Source organism: Carassius auratus, chromosome 21, assembly GCF_003368295.1.
Source record: "Carassius auratus strain Wakin chromosome 21, ASM336829v1, whole genome shotgun sequence".
NCBI classification, from domain to species: Eukaryota; Metazoa; Chordata; class Actinopteri; order Cypriniformes; family Cyprinidae; genus Carassius; species Carassius auratus.
In genome coordinates this window covers 20,440,551-20,461,768 of record NC_039263.1, presented here as the reverse complement: position 1 = coordinate 20,461,768, position 21,218 = coordinate 20,440,551, and the positions used below count along the sequence as shown (strand labels likewise).

At 36.8% G+C, this 21,218-nt stretch overlaps 1 protein-coding gene across 12 annotated transcripts in view; it reads left to right on the top strand.

Annotated features, from left to right (window-relative positions):
- Positions 1 to 533: 533 nt before the first annotated feature.
- Positions 534 to 21,218, top strand: part of LOC113038881 (mitogen-activated protein kinase 10) — a 58,447-nt gene continuing 37,762 nt past the window's right edge. For 4 of the 12 annotated variants that reach the window (XM_026196652.1, XM_026196653.1, XM_026196658.1 and 1 more), the window contains exon 1: positions 539 to 1,060. In XM_026196652.1, the coding sequence (XP_026052437.1) occupies positions 1,058 to 1,060 (3 nt within the window). In that variant the 5' untranslated portion in view covers positions 539 to 1,057. Of the gene's footprint in view, positions 1,061 to 21,218 lie in introns of all 12 variants that reach the window. The other 8 variants (XM_026196660.1, XM_026196659.1, XM_026196649.1 and 5 more) reach the window with 5 other exon arrangements.

The following is a 21,218-nucleotide window of genomic DNA, read 5'->3' as shown; positions in this document are numbered from 1 at the left end:
CTTGGTAATGTGCGATTCGTGAATGAATCGTTCGTTTGAACCGATTCTTTGAAATTCAAAACATTTGCGCTAGCTAGACTGTAAGGGGAAACGTGTTGAAATAATAAATTACTCAACAGTTGACATTTTTATTTACTCGAGTACGTTGGATTTACAGTAATAAATTGTTGTGGTTTTATCCCGATTCCAATGAATCTCAATCAAACGTCAGTTGGGTTGTTTTGATTAGCTAAAGAATAATATCTAAAAACAAAATAAAAACTTCCCTTTGTAAAAAAACAATAATAATAAAAAAATAAATATTATAATCCCTTTGTATTCTATAGCCTATTTGTTATCTGTCCTTATTTATTAATTTATTTCGGATATGTTTTATAAAAAGAACATGTTCCAAGTTGATTCCCTTGTTTTTGCATGTTTTAGAAGCGCTTAATGTTGCTATTTATTATTAGTATTAGTATTAGTATTAGTATTAGTATTATATCTCATGTTGCCGCTGAAAGACCTATTTTTGGGCTAACTTTTGACAAACGACCCGAAAGAATCAGTGAATCGATAATCGATGAACTGATTCATCAAACCGAAACGGAATGAATCGAATGCCCTGTGATGCTGGCCGCTGTCTCTCTGCCCGCCTCCAAACACGAAGTCGGCGGTCATGTGCGCCAAAAGCCCTCCAATCTAAATGATGCGAGATCCGAGCGCCGCTCCTCTTCATCTCCTCACTCCTATAAGACTGTTCTCGGCTTTGACGTCATCGTGTGCTCCCTCCGGTTGCTTCGGTAACCAGTCTCCCGCACCCCGCCTCCCCAGTCCGTACGCTGGTAGGATCGTAATGGTACAGGCAGCATCCTGCAGCACAATGGTGAGCGCGCAGTGATTCAGCATCGCAAACTCAGCCTTTAATCCTTCTCTTTTTGTTTCACCTACATTTTTTTTCTTTATATCTGCTTGATTCGTCCTCACAGAGGTCTTTAAATACGTCGCGTACTGGGATGTTTTGAACAGGACTGAACTGTCACCGGACCGGGATCGTCGGACGGGCAGCTGGCACGGAATGGTAGGTCGGTCTGTGGGAGATGTTGATGCGGGAACCTGAAGGGTGGGGTGATGAATATTGATCGCTATGAAGGTTAATGAAGTCGATGTCTTTGTGGCAAAGGAAAATAAATGATCAGTCACGACAGTCGGTGCGCACGAGAACGAGCTCTAAACGGCAGGATTTCTCCGGTGTTTACCGGATCTGAGCGTGTGAGCGCACATCCATCCATGTTTTCCCTGCATCAACTCGCAGTTCTGCATCATATGTCCTGTTTCCAGTGACGGCAGGCCTTTGTTAGAATATGGACTGATAGAATCTGGAGTCACAACAATGACGAACAATATATAAGCCTTAGGCTATTTTAGTCCAAAATAAGGTTCTAATTAAAAAGGCAAAATCTAGGTGATTTTTGCAGTTTAAGAATTTTAATTGTACATTTTAAGAATACTTCTTGCAGTTTAGTTTTTTTTTTTACTTTTCTACACATTAACCAGTTTATCCTGGAATCTGAGATGGGGAAAATGGTTATGGTTAAGGTTTTTTTTTTTTTTTTTTTTTTTTTTTTTTTGTACCAAACATGAGAAACCAAATATATAAAAATCTTGATGTGCTTTTATTTATAGGCACCTATGATTGAAATATTGAAATATGGCCCATGATCGATGACAATGTTAGTATTTTTAATGTTAAGATCAAATTGGATTTTTAAGGCCTTTTTAGGTTTCTGGCTTGAGATAAACATCAAGTCAGCATCACAGGATGTGACGTTTTCATGCACTTTAGTGCATCATTTTTTTATAAGTCTGCATGGAATAACAGTCTCCAAAGTTATCAAAAGTGGATTCATATATATTCTTGACATGAAATACAATGGCTCTGCATTTATTTTTGCATTATATTACATATACAAAATGACTTGGAAATATTTGTGTAAAATATAGCTTAAAAAATTAACTATAATATATTTATGCAAACTGCCTCAATTAAATCAATTAAAGGTAACCCCTTCTTTTTACTTAGGCTTTTAATGCTTACTTTTTTTTTTTTTTTGCATTTTTCAAAACTGGTCAACTGACCTGTGCTGAAATGTTACATGACACTTTAACCATGCTTTTCTTTAAATACAATGGCACAATATGTTTTTCAACATCAGTACTCAGTTAAAATGAGCCAATTACTGCTGGGTCTGGCACAGCACAGTACATAACACTGAGGGACGTCCATGGACCAATCATCCATTGCCCCCAAAAAGACCCCATATGGCTAATTAGCCTGTTCCATAGTGTCTGTATATTGTTAAATCACATAACACTGGGTGCCTTGATTAGATTCAGCCCGCGGTTTAGTGTCAGAGGTTGTTGTGATCATCTGACTTCTCATATTCTCCAGGTGTGCTCACATTTTAATTAGGATTAAAAGAGTAACTTTGGGAATGAAAAAGTGAAGCCTCGGTTCAGCAAACAATCCCTCTCTGCAAACTGACCTCTGACCCCTAAAATAAAAAAATTGCATGTTTCTAAATGCCATATATATAAACTTTGTGGGATTGCAAAGTCATAATTTTAGTCCCTGCTGTACAGCCAAAGAATAGTCCCACTTAATATTTAATGTTTTGAAGCCAGTAGTCTGTTCTGTCTCTGACTGATTGTGGTTAGGATCAGTGGACCCTAGTTAAGCCATCTGAGTGTGCTAATGTTTCTATTGCAGGCCCACATTGTGAAACTAAATTCAACATGTTACAGGCCAAAGTCACTTGTAATGAGTTTGTAGATGATGTCTGTGCAAACCAGCGAACAGAGTGTTACTGGAATGGTATCAACATTACCAATCTGCTGTTATCGCCACTTTTATAATGTCAGTGTTTGAAACATTCAGTGAAGTTCTTGACTCATGCATGCCATGCGCGGGCGAGTTTTCAGAGATCTTTCTTAAGGTCATTGCTTTGTAAGAGTTGAATGTCTTTTGAAATGTGGTGATTTGATAAAAGAAGAGCGTTTGATCAAAGCAGAGCATTTGATAAAAGAAGTTATTTTGGAAAATCACAAAATCAAAAAGGCTTAAATGGCCAGTTCACCCTAAAAGGAAAAATTTGGGCTTTCCTAATGTTATTCTAAACCAGTATGACTTTCTTTTATCCATGAAAATAAGATTGTTCACGGTCCTATGAATGTAAATGGGGACCATGGGCTGTCAAACTCTATAAAAAGCATAAAACCTTGCACTATATTCCAACTCTTTTGAAGCAATGATAAAGCTTTCTTTGAGAAACAGGCTTAAATTAAGTCATAGTTCCCTGACAATTTAGTTTGACAGCCGGGATCACCATTCATTGTATCTAAAAGAGCACATACAATTGATATAATGCTATAAATAAATATTATATTTTTTAGTTTCACAGAAGAAAAAGAAAGTCATGTTCACTAAATGATGACAGAATTTTAATTTAGTAGGTGAACTATCCCTTTAAGACAGCTGATGATGACTGTGAAACAGTATTAATATACAAAACAAACACCTCATTCCATATAATATTATAATGTTTCTGCTGTTTTATGACTATTTAGTAAGTTTTACAGTTTTTAAACCCTAAAACTTCTTTTCCTTGTACATTTTCCATCATGATTCCCATTGCCAGTGATTCTGGGTCTTACAAGATCAGCATTCTGAATTAATCATCCATGAAATCTTAAGACTCATTGTAGGCATGTGTCCAGGCGTATGACTGATGATGTCATTTGCTGGTGGCCATGTGGGTTGACAGGATGCTCATTATTAATGTAATTATGCGAGAGGAGAGGCGTGGCTTTACAGAGCTCCACCTGCTCCTCTTCTGAGTGACTACAGGTCTTTAGCACTCGCTTTCTGTTTATTTCTGTCAGGGTTTTGGTAAGGGAGGAACTCAGGTGCAGACAGGAATCGGGTACACACAGGATTTATTTGACAAAAAGGGAAAACAAAAACCCACGAGGGGGAAAACAGGACTAGGGCAAATACAGCAATACTAAATAAGACTGACTCGACAAGATAAACAAAGACTCAAAACAGGAGAACACTGACTACAACTAACACTCACGGTTATACAGGGACTTCAGAGGAACAATCACAAGTGTGGAACACATCTGAGAAACACAGTTGAGGTACAATCACAGGTACAAATCTCAATGACAATGAACCGACGCAAGACAGAGCACACTAGGAGATCTAAATAGGGGTACTAATCAAGACACGACAGGTGTTACAGATAGGACAATCAAGACACGACTAGGTTAACAAGGGGGGCGGGGCAAGGGAACGAGACAACACAAGCACATGGCCCAAAGACAAGGCCATGCGCTTGTACACAAAACATGGGTCTGTCATGATCCTGCCTCAAGACTAGGAAAAATCAAGGACACGAGGGCAGGATCATGACAATTTCATCACTATATTTTATTAAATACTGTAAAAGCAGATGTTGTTTAATAATAACCAAACCACAAGATCTGTAGAAACTGAATATCAGGTTTTTTAGTCTGAACTCCCACAAGCTTCCAGTGAGCTGTGAAGAGATTTACCGCCACATTTGTTTTTGTTTTTTTTATGCATCGTAAAATAGTTTTTATCATCAGCGCTGTGGTATTCAATGAAATTTCAGCCTCAAGGAGAATGTTTCCTGTGCAAAGCGATGGTTTTAAGATACAAACCACAGAGGCTGCTGGAATTGATTCTGGAATCACAGCAGCCCGTGGCGAGAGAAACGCTATGAATTTATCGATAGCTTTTCACTTTTATGTTTGACCTCCTTCCATCACTTCAAAGAGAAAGTTAATCAGGACTTTTAGCATCACAGGTTAGCTTTATAAATTTGGGGAAAAGTATATGTTTGAAATTGCATTAATTAGAAATGATCTGTTTTTAAAACAAGACATATAAACTATCATCGTATTTATTGGCAGATATTGCTTTAAGTATCATTTCAGTATGATGTCTTGTGCATCCTGCACAACAATGATTAATCTTCATATTATATCTATGTTACGTCTCCTTCATATTTGATGAGCCTTTGATCATGAGAGCTCTTCAGTTGACAGATGGTGCAGTTATTGGCTTACAGTTTGTTTATATAATTACTTTCAGCTGATCATTGGGATTTGAGAGCTCATCTTATGTAACTGATCATTTCTCAGTAAATGTAAATCCAGCGGCACCAACAACACACTTCTACTAAGAGTCAGTTGCCTTCTCTAGGCTGTCGCTGTGTGTTAGTGTTCATTTGTATTTTCTAGTTATTGTTTTCTAGTGATACCTGGTATTTGATATACCAAAGCTATGTCCTATTACGATGCCTGTGACTTTTTTTGTGATCTAGTGATTCCAGATTCATAAGACATTGTTTCTTTGGCTGAATGCAAATGAAGATATTTTGCAGAATGTCCAAGCGGTTCCTTTCAATATGACAAAAGTGGATTCCAGTGCAACTAACATTGCATTAATAACATACATTTCTTCATTTCATATATTCCTGGGAATTGAACCAATGACATGCCGTTGCTGGCTTTATGTCGAATTCACAGTCCAAAATGGACAAAAAGCACCATAAAGAGGTAAATTTGGCCATTAGATATTGATTTGCCAGGCTTGAGTTTGTACAAGAATAAATAATGATTGAAATTAATTTTTTGGGGGGTAAGGTATTCTGTTAAATACAGTAAACCAGTAGAGCATGGAGCTAGCAATGCCAAACGGTCATGAGTTTGCTTCCCAGGGAAAACTGATTAAATGTATACCTTGAATTCAGTGTAATTTGCTTTTGATGAAAGCATCTGCCAAGCCAGTCTTGACTATACAGTGTCAAATGAACATGTTGATTAATATCTCTGATCCATTGTTTTGTCAGAAAAATTAATCTGCACAGGCTTTAGTGTAAATGTCACGAATTCACTTTAAATAAGTAGATTTTCACTTAATTGCTTTAATTAGGTGTGTGACTATAGGTGTTTGTGTGTGTGTGAGTGTATTCATTTTTCTCCCTCAGAGAAAGTGTAAGTCATCATGCACATGTTTAGAGAGAGGTCTGATTAAACCCGGGAATACTACAGCTGTCAGCAGAGGATTTATCTGATAGTATTAATGTGGACAGGAATTGTGGGTGGGATGTCAAACCACTGGAACATCTGCACTCGCTATTTCTGTATACTTTAAACTCTATCCCTCAGATTCTACCTAGTTTTACCAAATGAAATGATGCTATTGTTGATGTCCAGGTAATTCAAAATAAGAAAGAACTGCATTCAAATACTTTATAAATCTGTATTTTTAAGGAAGATACAAAGACCTTTACTCAGTTCCGAGTAAATTAATCCTGCTGAATGTGTACTGCAGATACCATTTTTTTTTTTTCACATTTAAACGGAAGTGACTCTTAGCTGTTCAAAACATTCAGTGAGAGTACAGAAGAGCTGTCTGTGAATCCTCTTCTTATCTCTATATTGGTTTGTATGATTGCCAAGTGATTTACAATGTATTGATGGTACATTATAGGTTCTTCAGATGAGTGTATTGGGAGCAAAGCACTCCTAGGTTCTTTAAAGCAAGACAGTGCAAGGTGGAATAGCTGTGGATTCGAGACAGCAAGCATGAGGCACAGAACGGAAGAGAGAGGAATGTTAGGGAGCACTGGACTTTAGTTCAGGGAAAATAAAAAAAGAGCCAGAGCTTGAGAAGAGTGGGTTGGCCCCTGCCGTCCGGTATGATATGGTCTCATGCTGATCAGGGAGGAGAAGGCAATGAATGAACAAGAGAGTTTACTGCCTGCGAAAAACGGAAGACTCTGCATGCTGCCCTAACCTCACCATGATAGCTAGCCAGTTAGCTAAATAGATAGATAGATAGATAGACAGATAGACAGATAGATAGATAGATAGATAGATAGATGGATGGATAGATTGAAGTATTTTGAAGTGAGTCCAGTGGCCAGATCCGTTGATCAGACTGCAGGAATGTGAATAATTTAGATGTTTTTGCGGTGCCTTATAGTAGCAGAGCGTGTTATGCAAGAGACAACTTTAATTGCCTCAGCACACTAATGAGATGTTATTATCGCCGAGCTTTGTTTGTGTTCTTCTAAGTAGTCATCCAAACAAGTGTTTGGACAAATGTCATTTTCCCCAGGATAACCCCCTGTCCTGCTCACTGCTTTTCTTTCACTTTTGTGTGTGTGTGTTTTTTACAGGCACTAGGAAGTGTGTGTCGCTGTGTTTGTAGTTCTATGTGTGTTTATGTCTATGTGATCAGGAGAAATAGAGCATGCATGTTTGCAGTGTCATCTGACGGACAGGAAGTTACACAAAGGAAGGAGAGTTGAAATGTTTTACACTTAGTTCTAAATGATCTGCTTTACTGTTGCCATTCAAAGTATTTCACTGATGTAACTGCAGGCCATTCACTTCCACTCCGCTCTGAGCTGTAAGGTTCGGTTGTGTGTGCTTCATTAGTGCTTGGTTGAATGCATATGTTGCTGCAGAGCTTACTTGACAGGATTTCAGGTTCCCCACAGCATCATCGACAGAGAGAGAGATGGAGAGAGAGAACAGGAGAGTTTGAGGAGAAAGAGAGAAGAAAGAAAGACGTGAAATGTGGGACTAGCGCGGAACTACTGACAAATTTAAGTTATTCTTGTAAGCCGACTCAAGGTTTGCCTCTGGTGCACAGCAAAAAAGGACAGACTAAAAGCAAACACACACACACACACACTCACTCACACACACACCTATGTGACTGAGAGTCATAGCGAAATATCAGAGTTAGCAAACACTGAATCAGTGTTTGGAGCGATTTAGTGAAACAGTTTAAACTGATTCTTAGAAATGAATTTAGCTTTAAACTGCCGTTATTCTGACTTTGTGAACAGAAACATGAGTTATTTGCAAAGTGCCAAACACAGGTAATTTAAAATAGATTCAGGACACAAAATGCCGGCTAAAACAGGTCCCTCTCTTTTGCTCTCATTGTGTGCACTCGCTCAGACTAAAAGCAGGACAGAGAAACTAAAGATGACCTTAACTTTAGACTGAGAGGATAGATAGATAGATAGATAGACAGACAGACAGACAGACAGACAGACAGACAGACAGACAGATAGATAGATAGATATGATATCTGCCTTAGCTTGCTGCTATGCCCCATGACGATAACGAACACTCATGATTGGCTGTGTGGGTTGTGGCCTTCAGGGATTCCACGCTGTGATTGGCCGAGTCCAGAGAGACCATGCTGTTGCCACAGAAAAGAGGATTTGATATTAACAGAACAGTGAGTGACATTTGCTTTGAACAATCAAGGCATCTGCCATTGTGAGCTCAGTCGTTCAGCCCGTTTTCTTCTATTGTTTTTAGGATGAAGATCGTACAGCGTGACGAGCGACTGACAAGATAATAAGAATCACAGTCATAGCGGTGGAGAACATTGCTATTGACATCTTGAGTGTTTCGGCTGTTGCTAAGAGACCCGTTGAGTCACTGCAGATAGTTTGGGAACATGATGAATGCTGAGAATAGGAGACACATCCTGACTGACTGGTTGTAGGCGGTGTTTGTTATTTACTCCTCCCACCCAATGGAGGAAAGTCACGGACACCTGTCAGAAAGTTTGATGTGTCTATTCTTTTTTTGTGAGTGTTTTGTGGTTTCTAACACATTAGCACTCAATGAACTCCATAACTACAGTACCTTTTAAGGCATCATAGCTCACAAGTGAATGGTATCTTATGCTGCCTTCTAAGATATGAAGCTCCCAACGCAGGTTTGGGAGGAGCCCACTCATCCAGTCCTGTCAGTCACTGCTATGACCCTATATAAGCAGCAGTCATAACTCCACCCCCACCCCTTCTCCTCCTCTAAATTAATTTATTTTTCCTCCACACCTGAGGGGGGTGAATGTGCAGGCGAATTCGTGAAACCTATAGTTGGCCAGATTGCAACATAGCATCCGTTGTGAAAAAAGCATTCCCAGAATCCCATCAAAAAAGCATCAAATCCCATCAAAAAAGCATTAATATACTCATTCATCAATACTGAAAACTATGAAATGGTAATAAAATGAACTATTTTACATACACAGACACACACAGACAGACAGATTAGCATCAGTTAGCATGCTGTCTCGAAAGGTAGCTTCTTGAAGTCAGCATGGACCTTAAAGGGCTTTGGTTAATGAAAGAATCAAGCACTTAAACTCAAAAGCTACTTTGTCTCTCCAAGTGCTTTATAAATAATGGGGTTACTGGATCTCCATTTCTTTCTGAGATTCAGTCTTTTATCTGTAAAGTGGAAAACGCATTGTGATGTACATAAACCCTAACATAATATTATAGAGTACATAAAAAGCAAATTTGCTTTTCTTTTGTGCTGTTAACTTCCATTACACTGCCCTGACATGAATGCAAATGACCCACAGGATCAGAGAGGAAGAGAATTTCCTGTTCCTGACCTAGTGAGCAACTGAGCATGCTCTTTTCTTCCCTGTGGCATAAAGATTAATTTGTCCATCCAGTATCTGGACATACTCAATTCAATAATATTAAAAGCTCCTTTGTCTTTTTGTCCTATTCACTTATTTAATTTATATGAATATTTATTTATTTCTCTATCCTAGATAAAGATGCAGTGGGACATTACGGCGATAGCCTGTGTACGGTCCACCCCCACTGTTTATGAGACATCAATCTAAAATGTAATTGCAGGTCGGAAAGGCTTAAGGATTCAAACCTGATAGATAGATCACATTATTCCCTATCAATCTGCACTGAAGCCACCTGTGTTCCAAAAATGGGAATAAATTACGTAACAAGCTGTTGTTCTTTTAATGAAATTTGCTTTTTTAAATCTATTATTATAATCTGATCACACCAGGCGGTCTAATGATCAACCCCACACAAAGACGTGTTGTCAGATTAATTTTGAAACCCCAGCTCAGAATCCCAGTCCTAATCCAGATTGAGCCTGTGGATTATTTTGCAAGGATTTTGGCAGCACAAGGTAGTCTAATCGTTGGAATGGAATGGAAACATACTCCTAGATTTGACCTCTCACATTCGTCAGTCATTGTTGCTGGTTGGCATGGATTCTTATCCATATTTGGAAGCTGCTATACAATATTGATGTTATCCAGCTGGTGGTGTATTTACAGACAGGGCAGCAGTCAGATGTTATTTCTACTTGACAGGGAGAAAAATTACGCTTACCCATAAACACACTCATGCTTTTATAACATTATTTCATAAATTGTTTTGCACAGACCACGTAGGTTAAATATCTTTAGTTTATTTAGGGTATTTTATTGCCAGATTTGGTGTAGAAACAATTTGATCTCAGAAATCGCTAGTCAATTTTACTTTTAGTTACAAAAAGTAAAATATAGTGAACTAAATGTGGGAGACTGAAATAATATTTTATTTTAAAACACACTCCTATAATATTTTAAAGTATATGTTTGTTCCAGAACCTAGAGAGCTACCTTGCTGCCTACATAGGCAACTGCCTTCTAAGTCAACATCCTAACTGAAATCAAACTTAAAATAACTGATTTGGAACACTAAAGAAACTACATAGCATACATAAATCACCTCGTAGCAGATTTATACAGGTGGAGCTGGGGAAGGAGGAGGGTTTCAGTGAGCTCATTGGCTACCAATACAGGAGAGAACCAATTAGCTGTGCCATGTAGGGCTGCACGATATTGGGAAAAAATGACATTCGCAATATTTTATTTTTCTGCGATATATATTGCGATATGAAATCTAATCAAATTTTTTATTACAAACAAAAATGGGGTGAGCACACTTACATTCTCATTTTAAATGATTTAAACATCGGCACCATCGTGTCAATTGATTAATATGTGCGAGGGAGAGAGAGTTCGTGTTGTTTGAAGACTGTCTCTCTTTCTCTCTCTCTCTCTCACGCGCGCGCTCTCTCTCTCTCTGCCCTGTCTAAATTTTCACTCTATGATGGTTAAGCTGTGCAATTAATCCGCAAATCACATTCGTCAAGGGCCGGGGAGCAGCTGGCCCGTACAGTTAATGAATAACGGATCAACTACAACAACCTACATCGCACATCCTGCGATGTGACTATCGTGGATTCGTACATCGCGATATCGATGCTTAAACGACACATCGTGCAGCCCTAGTGCCATGTGATGATGTCATTAGGACAGATTAAGTTAGACCTATTGGACTGCGCCATCTAGAGTTTCATGCCAGAACTCTGTATTAATAATGCTACAAAGATTCATGTTCTAAATAAATCCTGTTCTTCCGAACAGTTTCCTGAAATATTATATAATGGGTTTGCACAAAAATGTTAAGGAGCACAGCCGTTTTAAGCAATGATTATAAGAAATAAATGTTTTTTGATCAGCAAATCAGCATATTAGATTGATTTCTGAAGAATCATGTGCCACTAAAGACTAGAGTAATGATGCTGAAAATTCAGCTTTGCCATCACAGCAATAAATTACATTTGTAATAAAATAAATTGTAATAATATTTACAGTCACACTACTCCTGCATTCCTCGCTATACGCAAAAGCTTCAAGAAAATGGAGTAGCAGGAATATTCAGTTGAGTAGTGAACAGACTGTGAGTGAGGGAATATGTTAATTAATTATTCATATCATTAAGCCATCCAGGACACCGCAGAGTTAACGGTGAACTAGAGTGGGATTCATCTGATGTCTCTCTCTGTCTCTCTCTGTCACACACACACACATGTTCTCACACACAACAAAAAGAAAAAGCCCAAACTGAGAAAGCAAGGCAATTTAAGACCAGGGAGACAAAATGGAAAGAGAGCGAGTCACATTCTGGCTGATTTACTGCTCTAGTCAATTATGTGCCTGGACTCCAGCAAAGCACTTGTGCAGCCAACTGCAAAATATTCAAGTGCTCTGTAATTAGTGAGTGATGTCTGCCATTGATTTAACAGCAAACAACGCACATTATGGTTCTTCCAGCGAGAGGTCAGACTGAAGGTTTTGAGGGATTTGAAGGATCTTGCAATTTTTGGTGTCTTCTATGATCAGCTGAAAGGATTCTGTGACAGTATAGGGTTTGTTGCTTTTTCAAAAGCTCAGGAGACTTGGATTTCTGGGTTAAGTTTCTTTAGGTTATCGATTCTGCCTCAGATGTTACTCCAAATATTCATTATGAGCAATAAAAATAGGAACAGATAAGACAACTGACATGAAGTAGGGCCCTATGATTTCTGTGATGCAGAAAATGCGGATGGAACCGTTGAATCCAGTCGTAAAATCAGAATTTAACAAATAACACGTAATGTCACAGATGCCATATTCTGGATGGATACATCAAAAGTAGGTCAGTACACTTAAATGAAAACTTGATGTGGACTTGTGTCTGTGAATATTAAACTGCAAAAGTACCATTTAAAATGAATCCATGAGTCCTCTCTCTTTCTGTGTGTGAATGAATGGTGCAGAGCATAACATAAACATAACCTCTAGAACTGCTCTGAGAGTCACTTTATGAGCATTTTACCTTATTTGTTTTAGAAAAATGATTGTCATATGTTATGACTATTGACTATAATGACTATAATATTACTTAATGTAATGAGAGTGCTACCATAAATTTACCAGAATTTGTTTAGCAGAAAATTGTTAATAGACAACACAGTATTTCTGATTTATTTTATTTTATTTTATTTGTAAAATCACATAATTAGAGATGCTTTTGATCAGTAATGTTAATAATATTAAATAAAACCATTAAAATGGAATCCCAAAAATTAAAAGGAAAAAAAGAATTGGGAAAAAAATTAACTGAAAAAACAAACAAACAACAACAACAACAACAAAACATTTCATAGGGCCTTAAATTATTATAATTTTTATTAAATTATTAATATATTGCTGTCTAATATTGTACGTTTCAGTATTTCAATTAATTATACATGCTTTTTGATAAATAAGATTTAACCATATAGACTATAAAAATAACCGAATCCAGAAATTTAAAACTAACAGTACTAAAACTAGGTACAACATAAATCTGAATAGTATAATTCAAATGAATTTAATGTGAAATGTTTGAGTTTATATTTAGATCTCTAACTTTTGATTGTGAGTTTTGTATCTTGATGAATCTGAGCACAGTTGAACATTTTTTGAGATGTCTTATTGTGGATTATTAAAACTACTGTGAGAACTGCTGATTTTATTTGCTTAGAAGAAAAGTATGAAAAAATCAAAAAGTGTCCATTTGCTGTTTATTTAATTGTGTTGCTGTTAAGGAGAAGCAACTAAGATATTAAAGGGTGCATATAATGTGATTTCAATGTTTCCTTTCTCTTTGGAGTGTTACAAGCTCTTTGGTGCATAAAGAAGATCTGTAAAGTTACAAAGACTAAAGTCTCAAAACCAAGGAGATATTCTTTATAAAAGTTAAAGGGGTAGTCACACTAGACTGTGAATGTGCGAAATTATTTTGGACGCCGCTGCAAATATGGGCAGGAGCGGATTATAATGGTCAGTTATCACAACATTCATTAACATGTGTGTGAACTGTGTCTGACTCTTTTGCGACGGCTTCGAAAGCGTCTTATTATATTGTACTCTCTGTCTCTCTCTATATAAATATATACACACTAAGCAATAAAAAAAATTATAAAACGTGTCCTCATTCAAATGTTCCATCTGTATCTGTTTCCATTGACACTGTGAACCATGCAGCTTTTTTTATCATCTTTTAAAGATGCATTCTATAAAATAGGACTCTGCGCTATACAGATAAAATTAGCGCTTCCTTCATTTTTGAATTTCTAAACAGAGAGGTCATGCAGTGACTTATCGATCTTTTAAAGGTCCCACGTCTTCACGTGATGTGAATTCGCAGGTCGAGTTCACCAAACTTGAACTTTGGAATGCAGCGAAACGCAATATTTTTCACATGAGCTTGTGTTTCCAGTCTGACGCATTCGCAAAAGTGCAGTGTGACCGCCCCTTAAGACTCGTCCATGCCCCCTAAAATGGCACGTTTAAACATGCCCCCACATATCTACATCACTGTGTGGGAAGATTTGCATTACACCGCCCAAATGTTCATGCAAAGAAAGAAGGCATAACTCTATTCTCACTGTATTGTTTTTGCTGCCATGTTGTGGAGACAGTGCGTATTTTGTGGTGAAAGCGAAACTACTTTGTTTGGCCTTCCAAAAAAAGACGATATCTGCTTCATCATGCCTAGAGCTGATTCGTGCTGGTCGCTGAGGAAATACATCAACTGTGCACTGTTAAGCTTTTACCGTGGACAAAGTGGAGTCCAGCCTGGGGTTGTCACATGTGTCCTTCATCAAATCCTCCGGCCGTGCTGTTCTCTAACCCACCGGCTGTTCCTCACTCAAGCCCACAGTGTGTGACGCTGTCTGACGCATTTTATGTACAGTAGGACTGTTTCCTGAATCTGCAGACTAGCCAATAATTGATCTGTGCTCAAAGGCTGTTCTATAAAGTGAGACAGTTCCAACTTTGCAAGGACAGTCTGGTGCTTTTGACTTACAGCCTGTAAGTACATGTTTTATATTTAAAAAAATTGCCACTTCAAATGCAAGTTTTGAGCAGTGTAGAGTAGCGCTTGTTGTTTGTCATTTATGCGATCACAAATGCAGACATGGGTTTTATGTTAAAGTGGTGCAATACGCAATGCAACACGTAAAAACACAGTATGAGTCATTATAATCTATAATTCTGTCCCGACTGGATGCAACAAATGCCTGGTTTTAATGGGTTTTATTGGTTTTGCATCATCGTGCTGCAAGACGGCATCACAATATGGGGAGGGGCGTAACATTTCCGTCACACACTTGAGGTATTCGGCCAATCACAACACACTGGATAAGCGGCCAATCAGAGCACACCTTGCTTTTCAGAACAATGAGCTTTGTAAAAATAAGAGCGTTTCAGAAATGGGCACATAATAATGTTCTTTTTAGCCATGTCATATGTCCCCTTTAATGTTTTTTTTTTTTTTTTTTTTGATGTTCATTCGTATTGGCAGCCAGCAATGTCTGTTTTTAACTTTGTCAGCATGTTTGGGGAGAAAATTAATGTATGAATAATATACGCTTGAGTGTGTTTCTGTAGAGTGTGTATAAACTAAAGTTTGACTGCAGAACTGCTGAATAATCCAGAAGGTGGTTGAGAATATTAAATCAGAAAAGCTGAGGTGTTAAATGAAACTGTCAGCACTGAGACTCGCTCCCAGCTCGACTTTAACCTCTGAACAATGAGAGTCGAATGAGAGTCAAATAAAAACACGTCTTCAAATCACATTTTTAAGGCATAATGTAAGTTATTCTTGACAGATAATGTGAAATGTATTATTTACTTATTAATACGTCACTGGTTTTATTGTGCACAATTTATCAGTGCAAAAAAAAAAAAAAAAAGTTTTCATAATGTTTCATCAAAATGTAATGCATTCCTCTGCATCTGAAATTCATTTTCTTTTTTACCAATGAAACCAAGGCACTATAGACCCGTCCTACATTATTTCACTCTAATATTCTGTTTCAGCTAAATCTGCACATTACCAAAGCCTCCAACTGAAGATGGTTTAAATTATGAAGTGTCTTCATCCTTTGTGCGCCACAGCACAGCTCTGGTGATCTAGAATACGTTTTTACTCCATCTGTCTATGATTTCAGTCACTTTTGTTCTGAAATGCTCATCTGATCCTCAAGCTTTGCTCTCTCCTAGAGGATGGTCTGTTTGACAACTCGTTTTTGAACTGCTTCTTGTGAAGAATGTTGACTGAGCTTTCGCCTGCAGTGCAACTTGTGTGAATTTCATTCAGCTGTTGAACACAAAAGAACATATTTTGAAGAACGGTAACCAAACAGTTGCTGGTAGCTGTTGACTTTAATAGCATGGAGAATTTTTTATTTTTTTAATAATAAGTTAATGGCTACCGTCAACTTTGTGTTTACCAACATTCTTCTAAATATCTTCTTTTGTGTTCAACAGCTGAAAGAAATTGACACAGGTTTGAAACAAATTAAGGGCGTGTAAATGATGAAAGGATTGTCAGTTTTAGGTGGACTATCTCTTTAGAAGAGAACTAGCACACCTTAGCAATACGTTAGTGATTATTAAAGCTGCATACACACAAACAAATGGTAATATATCAGATTCCTATCAGACATTGTGTCTGTGTGCAACCCTGTATCATTATATGCAGGATCTGGAACATAAGCAGCAGCGAGGACATCTGTCTTCTTTTTTCAGCTGATGTGTTGTACGGTATATGCTGCCCACATGTGCGATACCTGCCAGCACTGTCATTGAAGACGGGCCCCGGCCCCGCCGACAGGGCCCAGATTGGCTCCCGGTGAAGAGAAATGTGTTTATGACCTGAGTAAATCAGCCGCATTGCTATCGACAGCCGCTACGCATAAAAACACAGAAGCAACTGCTCTTCGTTTGTTGTCATGATACAGGCCTGTGAACTGTGTATTCACATTTGCACGTTTTCATTGTCATGTCAATGGATTTTGAGGCACTGTAAGTCTGTAATTTGATTGTGTATGTTTTTATGCACCCGTGGGGATTTTATGCATCTCTATGGGCTCTGTTGTCATGGCAATTTCTTCAGATAATATGTCTGGAGAGTTTTCTTTGGTATTGTTGTGAATCGAGCACTGATTTGAGCCCTTTTGACCCCTGTGTGTGTGTCTGAGATCATTTCCTGTCATGTGTGTGTGTGTGTTTTAAACTGGATATATTGTTAAAGGCAGGTCAAGTACAAGTCAGGTCAGGCATTCAGATTTTTATTAAACATAATATGGCAGCATATTTTCAATAGCCCCTACCAAAAAAATAAGGAAAATTATATATATATATATATATATATATATATATATATATATATATATATATATATATATATTATTTAAGTGGTACATTTTTTGGATAAGAAAAATGCAAGGTTTCTAATTTGCAATAATGGCTGGAAATTATATGATTATTCACAGGGCTGTCAAGTGCTGTTAAAGATTAAAACTATTAAAAACATTTTCGTAAATTGAAATAAAGCAAAAATTAAACAGAAAATTATATATTGTGTAAATATTACAGGAAAAACTGAATTTGTTCTAAAAATATAAATTGTTGCAAAAATTTGTTTTAAATTATTAAATTAAATGACTAAAAATACTACAAATAAATCCGAAATAAATAAAAAATTGAAGAGAAATAGAAAACAAACCAAAAAAAGCTGGTAGATATTACAAATAAAAACTAAAAATTATGAAAAATAACAGTTAAATCAACATAGTAATAATTATATAAAAGTATATAAAATGTGAATACCTGAATGTGAAGGGATGAAAACAGAGCGACAGTAAATTTTGCACGGGAAGCGTGCATTTTGTTTAGTAAATGTAAAATCTATTAATTTAAAGAAAAATATAGTTATATTTTATCTTTAATTCTTATTCTGGAGATTTTGTATTTGCATTTCAAGTGTACTGAAAAACTGAAACCTTAAATATTAAAATAGGAATCTCTGTAATTAAGCATGCCTGGCATTCTCCCTGCCAAAACAAATTCAAAAATAACAATAAAATCTCTTCCCCCCCATCTGCTGCCATGTTTCATCTCTCTACCCCTCACTGTAAAAGCAAGATTTCCTCTTGTCTGCCTATCTCTTCATTTAACAGGAATTAAAGCCTGAATTGAGCTTTTCCCATGCAACATACTTCTACCAAATCTCTGATGATTGACAGATAGAATGATGGAATAATTAGAGCATATTTCTGATTCTCATGGTTTCACAGCACTGTCATACAAGGCTTGTTGTAGTTGTTTCTCAGTGTTATTTTAGTAGTATTTATATAATAGTACAGTATTTATTAACAGAATACTTCTCCTAAAAGTGAAAATTTGCTGAATTTACTCACCCTCAGACTGTCTAAGGTATGAGTTTGTTTCTTAATCAAAACAGATTTGTAGAAAATTTGCATTACATCAGATGCTCACCAATGAATCCACTGCAGTGAATGGGTGCCGTCAGAATGAGAGTCCAAACAGCTGATAAAATCAATCAAAATAATAAACAATTAATCCAAACAACTTCAGTCTATCAATTAACCTCTTCTGAAGTGAAAAGCTGTGTGTTTGAATTAAATAAGATTTGTGCAATGCAATATTTAAATGGATTTTCGTAGTAATCAAGTAATATCCATATCTGGTTTTAAATGGAGCACAGACCTCTGACAGATCATCAGTGTAAATTGACCCGAAAGCTCCAGACACAGTGGACTAATTAACCAATGTTTTCCGTTCATGAAACTGAGTTGAGGGAGACAAAGAGGAGGAAGGAGAGTTAGAGGGTGATGCACACTTTCCATCTGTCGGGTCTCAGGTGTGATGATTCACTGTAGATCTGAAATCACCTGTCTGCTCATCTCAGTATGGCTGCCGTGCACTAAATGTTTCACACGCTGTCCAAACACTTTACAAAATTAGCCTCTGGTGCGCACCACCTGTGTGAATGACAGATTTTGGCATTATGCAGCACACACAAACGTACACACACATATATACCATTCAGTGGCAGAAATGTGTCAGCTGCTAGAGACTCTGCTGGACCGTTTATAATAGAGTTATGTCTTGATTCATGTTTTTAGTTTTAAGTGCTAATGGCATCAACTGTCCATCAACTAACAAATAAAGAATGCATTTATTAAAAATGAGACATATTTCCTTGAATTTTTTTAATTTGAAGAAAAATTTAAATTTAAGACTGATTTAAAGTATTTGTAAATAATTCAATCAATAATTCTGAGGTTTCATTTTCATAAAAAAAATAGGTGTACAATAGCAATCCAATTATTTTGTGTCATTATGAAAATACTGTCACGTGATTATTGCATCATTGCTAAATAAAAGCATTCATTTCTTTCACAAAAATGTTGAACTTTTTTAGTGTTATATTTATAGTTTGTGTTGTAATTTAACATCCAGCTCTACTACCCACCTTCACGTCACTCTGTAGACAGGTTTGAGGATTGAAGATCTGTCGATGCGCAAGAGGGCTTTACCTGCAATCCAGCATTATTAAACTCACCAATTCTGTATTATTCAGAGGCTATACTTGATCTATAACAGGAAGATTTCTAGTGCATCTCTCTAGCTGTTTCTAATCTCCAGGCATGAGTTTTATTGCCACAGCATTGCCCTTTTGGGCCACTTGGGAAGGCAGAGTTCCTGCTCTCTGCTTGCGTCCTGTTGTCTGTTAATAGCATATTTGCAGTCAGTAATTCATCACTCTCTTATCAAGGTTTCTCATCGGTTCTCGGCCTCATTCATCAGGCCAACCGCCCCTGACCTTGCTGTAATCTCCCCTTTATAGATAATATTTCTGTGCAGCTCAACTATTTATGTGCTGTCAGATATTTATTGAATAGCAGGCTAGAGAGTGTGAATGTTAATGCCAGTTTATCTAAGCAATCGATAATATCTAATTTAACAAGATCACGTGAAATATGTTGCTGTGGAGACTTTAAAACTTGTGTTGATTTGATGCACACTAAATGCAACACCAGTGCTGTTAAGTGTGGAGAATAATGGGATTTGGATTTCATTTTTTAATATTTTTGTAAAAATCTATTTTCTCCTATAAAGCACCATCCATTCATTAGCTGTATTTGCTAAGGTTAACATCACTGTTGTTACTGAAAAAAGGAGAGACCTGAGTCATATCTAGGGAACAGCATATGTGAGAGCTCTTTCGACATGAGCTAGTAATCAACTAGCTCAAATCAGAGCCTTTGCAGTACCTAGCATCTGCATAAGAACAAGCTAAAAACTCGTGGTAGCATGTTTAGCATGTGTTAGCGCAACATGTTTTCTTCAGAAAATGTAAAAGATTATTTTCTTAATATATTAATAATTAAAAATCACAAACACTTCCTCGTTGTTCTGTTTTTGTTTCTATGGTGAGAGTGTTGAAGGTGTGATTTTATGTTAGCAGCTTTCATAACAGTAAACACACCATTTCAGTCAAAGGTGTTGAGCAGCATAGACTGGCCTTTTTCTGTATCTGGTCTTGTGTCTATTTCTTATTCCTCCAAAATACTGGAATGTAATATCCCCTTTTTAAAATCCTGTATTTTTTTTCTGTGAATATCCTGTTTTACTCACAAATTTGATGGCCGCTTTTGAAACAACATTTCTGAATCTTTTGTTTTGAATCAGTGGTTTTTTTAGGTTTGAATATATATTTTTTAATCAGTGGTTTGTTTTGGTTAGAATCAGTGATTTGTTTTGGTTTGAATCTGTGGTTTGTTTTGGTTTGAATCAGTGGTTTGTTTTGGTTTGAATCTGTGGTTTGTTTTAGTTTGAATCAGGTTTGTTTTGGTTTGAATCTGTGGTTTGTTTTGGTTTGAATCAGGTTTGTTTTGGTTTGAATCTATGGTTTGTTCTGGTTTGAATATATTTTTTTAATCAGTGGTTTGTTTTGGTTTGAATCAGTGGTTTGTTTTGGTTTGAATCAGGTTTGTTTTGGTTTGAATCTGTGGTTTGTTTTGGTTTGAATCAGGTTTGTTTTGGTTTGAATCTGTGGTTTGTTTTGGTTTGAATCAGGTTTGTTTTGGTTTGAATCTGTGGTTTGTTTTGGTTTGAATCAGGGGTTTGTTTTGGTTTGAATCTGTGGTTTGTTTTGGTTTGATTCAGGTTTGTTTTGGTTTGAATCAGTTTTTTTTTGGTTTGAATCTGTGGTTTGTTTTGGTTTGAATCAGTTTTTTTTAAATTAGTGGTTTATTTTGGTTTGAATCAGTGGTTTGTTTGTTTTTTCAAAATAGCTGGGATGTTTGGTTTCAAATCAGTGTTTTGGTTAGAATCAGTGATTTGTTTTGGTTTGAATCAGTGGTTTGACTTTGGTGCTTTGTTACATCATGCTATATCAAACCTCTCTTTTGTTTTTTGTTTTGCTTTGTTTGTTTGCCACTCTATTGCATTTATCTTGTGAACCCATTAACAAGCGTGATGGTTTTTAGCTGATACCGGGCCAAATTTAGGCTATAATGTATTAAATTTCAATGAAATTAATTTGAATACTTGCACATGTATAATACAAAAAAAAAAAAAAAGATACTTAATTGCTTCTATTAATTGACCT